At 48.7% G+C, this 8,509-nt stretch overlaps 1 protein-coding gene across 1 annotated transcript in view; it reads left to right on the top strand.

The window, feature by feature from the left end:
* The first annotated feature begins 414 nt into the window (after positions 1-414).
* LOC122391888 (beta-arrestin-1-like) overlaps positions 415-8,509 on the top strand; it is a 73,894-nt gene continuing 65,799 nt past the window's right edge. The window contains exons 1-2 of the mRNA XM_043386208.1: positions 415-705; positions 3,993-4,036. Coding sequence (XP_043242143.1) covers positions 3,999-4,036 — 38 coding nt within the window. The 5' untranslated portion in view covers positions 415-705; positions 3,993-3,998. The remainder of the gene's footprint in view (positions 706-3,992; positions 4,037-8,509) is intronic.

Raw genomic sequence — 8,509 nt, 5'->3', positions numbered from 1 at the left:
GGAGAACGTGCAAGCGGTATGCGGTGGTTGGATGGTCACATGCAGCGTCATCTGCACCATAATAATTTACGTAGGTGGCAGCACAAGCTACCAGTCTGGCAGACACCGTGCGTTTTAGCGACATCTTCTGAGTGACATGAGAAGCACTAGTCAAACAAAAGAATACCTGGGCGTCGGCCTTCTCCTGGCCTTGAGCACCAGCATGAGTGTATATGGATTGAAAGCCTCATCTTCCATCAGTCATAAAGCAAAATCGAAATCCGCCTATGTTTATATTCAAAACAACTTGAACACCTTTTGCTGATGACTGCATTTTGAAATACTTTTAATTTGACGTCATATGCTTCAACAATTTTTGTCAGTTGAGTAGTCAGCTGTTTTCGCAAGATGGCGATAGAGACAAATGCTGCGCATTCACCCTCAGTTTGTTTGGTGAGCGCGGTGGGTGAGGTCGGTTCGCCAGTTGGTCGCTGATTAAATATTTATCAGTGCTCGAGTGGTGATATATGTGATGAGGATCGGGAGAAAAGGACTTCGGCCACTATTTGCCCTAAAAAATTGTCATTTGGACGAATAGATTGATGCGCAGTGCTAAAGGAAATCAATTTTGATCTGAACGGGGTTTGTGCGGTTTGCTGCCCTTTTTTAACCGTTCTCGATTGTTATGGAGATTCAGCCCGTGTGTCATCTGTGAGTTCATCAAAGGTGAGACTTTTATTTTCTATAGACATTGTGTCATGATAACACTGGGGCTGTGGTAAGCGCAATGCTGTCAATCAGTAACACTCCAACTTGAACTAACAAACTTGTCTGCAGCGGGCGCTATACAGGGACATCGCTAGGGGGGAGGCATGGCCCTCCCTGAAGGCTAAAAGTAAAAGAAATAAAATGAAAAAGTTAATAATGATATAGTGGGCCAAATCTGATGAGTTTTCCTTTTATGGAGGGGTACGGCACTAGGCTGCTACCTGTGGCCCCTCTCTGAGCAAAATCCTTTCTATGTGCCTGGCAGTATATGGTAACTTGTCTCTCTAAATTTCTGTGCATCTTTATTAAGTCTGTAAGCAAGTTCTCATGGGATATGTCATAGTAACTTTTCACATTGTGTAGATGTTGTCCTAAAACAAAAAGGCAGGTAAATTGAAATGTTTCAAGGCTTGAATGTTCTGATACTTTGTTTCCATTAAATTCAGAGTTGGAGTGCATGACATTTCAGTACAAATGACTATCAGTTATTTCCTAATCTAAGCCATCAAGTTATGGTAACAAACTTGGTATTCTTATTACTTTTCCCAGGATTATTCGAACATCCTCTGCCCTGTAAATGTCACAGTTGCATTGTGGCCAACCAAATCAATTTATAGAACATAAGTAGAGGCCTGTTCTGTAGCTCATTTTGTAGAGACGAGACTTGGACTTGTGGTGGTGAGGGCTTTGTTTTTGTTGCTCTGTGTTAGTTATACCATTATTGGTATACCATTGGTAGATTCACAAGACTTCCAGCAGGGATGGTCTGCAGTTGGTGGTAGCAGCCGCAGCTAGTAGAGTCATTTAAGTGGGGCTGGATGTACCTTGTTTTCATGGGTATGCTAAATTTTTACTCCTAAACTCTCCCCATTTCCCAGAATTGCCTAAACAGATGGTAGGGGCAGGCCCCTATGGAGTGAGCTGTGCCTAGCACAGGCTCCAGCTCCCCTCAACTTGTTTATTCAAATGCCCAACCCAAATGTATGAAAAATCTTACCTTATAGGTACCTACTTAACAGCAACAGCTGCTTTTCACCTGGTAGAAGGTGCCCAGTGCCCACTGCCCAAGTCAAAGAATGCCAAGGGGCTACCTGCTCTAAGGTCTCACAGAAAAAAGTTACCACTTACCAGGATGGTAGGTAAGTGGTAACAGTTATCTGCACCAAATGGCTATGAAAAGACCTAAAAATTAATAAATAGCTATGCTACATGTCTTAAAAATCAGGATGGTTCAAAGGTGAAACAGTGTAAAAGAAGATCATTTGTTAACTGGCAAGAGTTGAAAGTCTCATTTACCTGCTGTAGAGTGTTTTATTTGTTGTGTTTTGTCATGTTTGCGAAGAACATTTTACTCTGATAAGTCTATATTCAACCCATGTGGCAAGGTGATCTGAGAGAAATGGTGGTGGGGTGCCCAGTTGTTCTGAAGGATGAACCCCAAGGCCACTGTGTCGCACTAGCTGACTGGCCTGGGGGAGGGGGGGGGGGGGTGCACTCCATGAAGTTATTCCACTTCTATCTCGGCTACCAGTTCAAGTTGTTGTCCACTGTCCAGCTCAGACAACTACCTTAGGAAAAAAGCAAATCAATGGGTTGTGATAAATCAATGGGTTGTGATAAGAAGACTGTCGAATCACTCGCCATCACCCTTTGAAAGCTGTCCCGGCAGCCCGCACCGCGCAGTCACCACTGCAAGCCGGGCGCACCTCTGCGGCTTACCTGGCAGCGGCCCACGGCGATGGCAGATAAAGCCAGAAAGGTGTGACAACTGTCGGTCGGCACGCGACTTTCCATCGGTCGCGTGCGCTGGTGTCACATACCGTCAGAGCCGCGGTTTGGCTCCCGGTGGACTGGACTGTGAACGGTGACCGCGGGGACAGACTGGCGGCGGGGGTGGGAGAGAGAGGCTCGATCGGTGTCAAGGTTTACTGATGAAGTTTTAGGCGTTACTGTTGAGTTGTTTCTCAGCAGCTTCTAGCTAATCCTAGTAGGTACCTACGGTGCTGGTGGTCTTACACTCGTTATTGCATGCGACGCCATCCACAATCCGGATTAGCAGGCATTCCGGTCTCATTGTCAGCAAGTCATCACATTTGCGGTTGGGCTCTTTTATTTAAGCCCGTACTGGTATTTCACTTCGTCGGTCGTCGCCTTTTTTGAAAACAACAGCTGGGTAACATTTCAGATATTCGCGAATTATTTGATACCGTAATATGTTGCATTCCTGTCTGATCTGAAATAATTATTTTCGTCTCATTTCCTTACCGGAAGCTGGACTCAGTCATTCTGAAGCCTCACTTGTGCTGTCTTCTGTCGCGTGCTCCGATGTGCGGTAATTATTGCCTGGGACTGTGCCGCTCGCGCAGGTCCAGTGGCTGGCGTGTCTCCGTGTCGTGTCATCTGGCCAACCGGCTGGTAGTTCTTCCTTAGACAGCAGCACGCTCTCGGCGGCGCTCCCGTGTCAGGGCGCCTCATCCGCCAGTGTCGCAGTACCGGTCTGCCACGGCGCCACGCGCTGACAGCTGCCTGTGTATCGTGCTGTAGTCTGTGCAGCAGCCAGTATTATTTGCAGGACGTGCTAGCGACGCTGTGTGGAAGTTTGGTGAAGTGAGTGAAGCAGCTCGTCTAGCAGTGGTAGTGCAGACTAGTGGTTAAGTGAAGTTTGATAAGATGCAGCGGAGGTTTGGCGAATTGAGTGAAGGTGATAGTCGTCCGTGGCGAGTGAGGCCGCCGCTACAGTGAATCGCCGTGGCAAGGAAGACACAGGAAAGACTGAAAGAGCATTACTTAGTTTTCTTTTGTTGAACGGATGTACTGTTGTGCTGTGAAGCGGATTTCCGTTCACCGTCCGGTCCTGGGTGACCGGGCGTAGTGCAGTAACGCCTTGGCTGACGGAACTCAGCTGTCTCAGAAGCGCAGCTAAGGTGTGGCGCTCGTTTCCACGGCGGCGGGCGGGGACGGCGGCTCCCTGCCCGCCCGATTGGTGCCCATGGTGACCCAGGAGGATGAGATACCTGACCCGGTGAATACCGCCACCCTAGACAGGGGGCGTGCTCTGACACGGGCCGGCTGTATTATACGACTGGAACGTTGTAATGGACGTAGTTGCTATGCTCGGGGCATGTCAGCGTTGGGTTATATGCGGTGTCGGGTGATGTTGCCAAGTGGTGATTGTGTTTTAATGCTCTTAAGTGTTTGTACTCTGATCAGTATTGTCTTATGACCTTCGTACGTCCGTTTTGCAGGCTGAGATGGCGGATACAAGCAACAGTAAACGCCAGGGAACTAGGTGAGTAACCGACTGACTGCTGTTGGGTGTGAGCTGTCTTTCGTCATAGTGGCAGTGTTAAGAACCGAGTGCCTGCCCACCGGACGCAGTAAGACTTCACCAATGGCATTGCGTCCGGTCGGCCTTTCAATCAATGGACATCGTGGGTACTTGGTGTGGACGCCGGGTCGATCTTACTTTGAGTCGCAAGTACACCCCTGTCACCTCCCTGGAGTAGACAGCAGCAATTGAATTATGATGTAGTGGTACCTTGCCTATCATTGACTTATCGCACATGTAGCCGGTAGTAGATGTCCCGGCTATTTTCCTAAAACGCACGCGTTCCTAGTTTATTCGAGATTCACGCGCAGCTGTTATCGTTGGGACTCATTTCCGAGGTGCAGCTTCTACTGGTTATATAATCGCAATATGCGGTCTTCTCCGGAAATTAAAACGCGCCTGGTTACTTGTGGCATATTCTAAGATTCAGGCGTCTTGCGGCTCACTCTTGAGATTCAAATCCCCCTGGTATCCGTGGTCCATTTCCGAGATTAAAGTTTACCCCTCGCCGGTAGCAGTGGGCCGTTGAGACCGAGGTGAGGGCCCAGTTGAGGTCCGGGAAAAGCGTATGCCGGTGGTCGTTTTTGTGCGGGCGCGCTGCGCGCGGGCGGCGGCTGGCGGGCGGCCCCCGGACCTGTTGTTGTCATTGTTGACCGCAGCTCCGCCCTGCCGCCGATGTGACGTCAGAGTGACTTGTGTCCTCTGCGGCGGCCGCGAGACGGTGCCCGCCCGTCCGCCCACTGCGGCTCACTCTCTGGAAGGCGCCTCTCCACTCCGGCTAGCGTCACCGGGCAGTGGGCATTGGCCAGACATTGCCAGCCGAGAGCAGGACCATGTCGGGGGCTCCAGTGATCCCAGATATGGCTGCATATGGCAGCGATATTGTCACCGTGGATACAGCTCTGCATCTAGCTGGACTGTCGACACTGCCGTTTGGGACGCCACGAGGATGGCTATTGGGTTGTCTGATTTGACATTGCCGTTATTTCCCCGTTAGGAAGCTGCTGCTGCAGTGGCGGTGCGACCTGTCGTGGAGCCGCTCCCACCCGGTCCAAACCTGTCACCTGCCGGGGCGACCCTATTGCTGGCTGCTAGTTGCCAAGCTAGTTGCGGCGTATGCAAAGTTACGATGCTGTTCAACGCAAAGTTGAGGTGGTGACCATAAGGTCGATTATCCATTTTTTAGTGTTACTTACCTGTGGCGACGTTTTCGTTGGTCCGTTGGACAACCCTATGCAATCGTATGGTAGTGAAAAACCGACACGGGTCAAAGCCTTGCGATAGCCAGTAGTTCAACTGGAGTCGCCAGAACTGTATTTGTCTATGATGCACCTTGCACAGAGGATAAGGCGCGGCAAGCCGAATGGAAATTTGGTTGGGAATTACGGTTCTCCCTCATTGTTTTTAACTTTATTTATCAAATTCTTTTTCCCAGTTGGCTTGTCTATCATTCCTTTTCCTAGAGATCGTCGTGCTTTTTACGGCGAATTCTGTCTTGTTCATCGCTACTGCATGATTTATTTTTGTGCCGAAAAAGAGAGGCATCCGAACCGTGTCCGTTAAGCGGTGTATGCTGTCTGTTTATTTGACTTATGTCTGTAGGGACACCCAAATAAGTGGACCCCTATTCACCTCATCTATCGTCGTCGGCTTACCAACGAGGTTCCTGTACTGGCGAATATGATTTGTCGACCCGTCTACGTCAGTTAATGCCAAAAATAAACAACGATCGAAACAAAATGTAAAGCAGCGCCGTGGACGATGTGGGTATTGCAGCAGCGGGCCGTGCTCCTTTGCATTACCCTCGGCTGCGCCCTTCGGCTAACGGAGCAGTGTCACGCAGAGTCGGCGCGTGGTTGCCGAATTAGCCGGGCTGCGCGCCGTGCATGGTGAGCTGTGTGCCGCCCGCTGCTGGTGGGCTGATGACACAGCCAACCAGTGCCTCCCCCGGGAGCCGGCTAGGTTTGGTCTCCATTGATAGCACGGCGCCGGCGGCCGGTGTCGGCCCCGCTCTGCTGGTTAGTCACAGCCAGAACCGTGCTACCTCACGGCGCCGGCACCGTAAACAGTGGGCCAGTGACGGTTCTAAGAACGGCCACTGTGCCAAACGCGCGGTCCGAATACAGGAGCTGTCTGGAAGGCGGCTGCCGACCATGGGCACGTCCGAATGAGGCTGTTAAACCGTGCTCTGTGAGGTGCCGAGGGACTAAATTTAAACCGTGCCTCCAGCTTTGCAGCTTATAGGTCTTCATTAGCACATTGGGTATTCAAATGTTGGGCAGCTATTTCCATCATCCACGAAATAATGGAAAGTGTTCGCTTTTGCGAAGTCACGAAGTCGTTTTGGTGGACAGACCACGTCTCATTGAAAATATTTTGACAAAGCCACGCGAGATCGTAATTATTTCAGAATGTCTTAAAGGACTAAAATGTTGTTAAAACCAGTTAAATTGTGCCCGACTTTATAGATTGGATGACCAGGAACACGGTTCTGGCATTTATTTTTCATTAGACATCTTAGGCTTCCCATATTCCAAACACAAGCTTTCAAATATGTGACGTCACAGCCCAAAATTACCTCCTTCCCCAGGCCACATTACTGTCATAAAGCTGATTCTTTTTACTCTGTAGGCACCACAACAAAGTTCAGACCAAGTTTTAAGTGATTTTTCAACGAACAAACCCATTTAAATCAGAATGACTAAACGAGGTGACGTCACACTAACGGTCGCTCCATGTTGAAGATAGGGCCTTGTACAAGGCCCATTTTCAAATGAAGGGAACGAATTTCTTCAACACCAAGAGGCCGCGGGGGTGCAACCTAGGGGTCCACGTCAAAACAGCTAGTGACATTTGAGCTAGTGACTTTTGAGCTAGTACAAATAAGCTAGTGCCTCAAAACAGCTAGCGACAAAATCGCTAGCGTCAAAATAGCTAGTGAAACAAAATAGCTAGTGCTTCAAAACAGCTAGTGCTATAAACGCTAGCGTCAAAATAGCTAGTGAAGCAAAATAGCTAGTGCCGACGAAGTGCGAGCAGCTAGTGTGAATTCTTTCCCGACGGGTCCTTTAAGAAGATTGTGACATGAACGTTGGCATTGAGGTGCAGGCCATGGCGCCAAAATGCACGAACATTTATTTAAGGCTTCAAAGGAAAAGAAGAAGGCTCGAAGGCTATGCACCAGAACCGGTTACTAGAGCAGGAATCCAAACGCCAGAAAAAATAGAATTGTTAGGCTAGGAGAAGCAGTTGTAAGTACGACCTAATGACCGAATCATACTTTTGCGACCGATCAGATGTTTGACGAATTGATGAAGAAAAATGCATGGGTGCTCGAAGGTAAGAAGTCTGATCTGACATGAAAGTTACTGATCTGACAAAAATATGACCAGTGACTTTCAGTTTCAGTCAAATATGCAAGATTAACGTGGTTGTACGCGGTGCTTTAGAGGGCGCAGGTGGTCTCAGAGGGTATACGTTTACGTCTTCTGGGAAAAACTTTTGGCAACATAGGTACCGACAATCTACGAAACTAAGTCATTTACGACAACGCACGTGTATAATTGACTTTGAATTTGGCCAGCCTAGGGCCCTCCGCGATGTCTTTCCTACCATCTCAGTAGAGGGATTCTTTTTCATTTGACTCGAGCTATTCTGCCACTAGCGATCTTGATCCACTAGCTATTTTGCTTCACTAGTTATTTCGACTCTAGCGATTTTGTCACTAGCTGTTTTGAAGCACTAGCTATTTTATTTCACTAGCTATTTTGACGCTAGCGATTTTGTCACTAGCTGTTTTGAGGCACTAGCTGTTTTGCACTAGCTGAAAAGTCACTAGCTCAAATGTCACTAGCTATTCTGACGTGCACCCCAACCTAGATAGATAGTGGTTTCTGAACCTCGCCGCAAACTTGGCTATCTCAACTCAAACCCCATGTTAAAGGTGGGATAGTCCCTTTAATAGCTCATGGTTACGTTCTGGCTCAGCTCTATCTAGCAGGCATTTAATTCGATTGAGGCCAATCATTGTGAAGCCCACAAAACTTCTTCGACTGGTCTGCCGCCGGGCAATGTTTTGCTAGATCCGAACCAACAACGTTTCCGCTCCACCGACGCTCCAGCGCTGTTGCTGGCTTCCACTGTCGGCTCTGTCTCTATTGACAGTGGTTTGAAAAAAGGAGTTCGCATTGTCTTGTTTTGTCGTGACCGCCGGAAATCGCAGTGTGCGATCAAAGTCAGCGATCGAGGTACTTTCCCCCAAAATTGTGTCGAGCTGTGCAACCACCGAACAAAAGCCTGGAGGCTGGCGATCGCTCACCATTTTGCCGATTTAGGTATGAGTATCCACTGTATTGGCATAACTCGAATATTGCTACCCATTATGATCACAATGCCCTTCCTACCCATCGCATTGTCTTCTATGCTGTTAGTTGC

This window comes from Amphibalanus amphitrite, unplaced genomic scaffold (assembly GCF_019059575.1).
Source record: "Amphibalanus amphitrite isolate SeventyFive unplaced genomic scaffold, NRLGWU_Aamphi_draft 000460F_arrow, whole genome shotgun sequence".
Lineage (NCBI taxonomy): Eukaryota > Metazoa > Arthropoda > Thecostraca > Balanomorpha > Balanidae > Amphibalanus > Amphibalanus amphitrite.
This window is presented reverse-complemented; position numbering and strand designations above follow the sequence as displayed.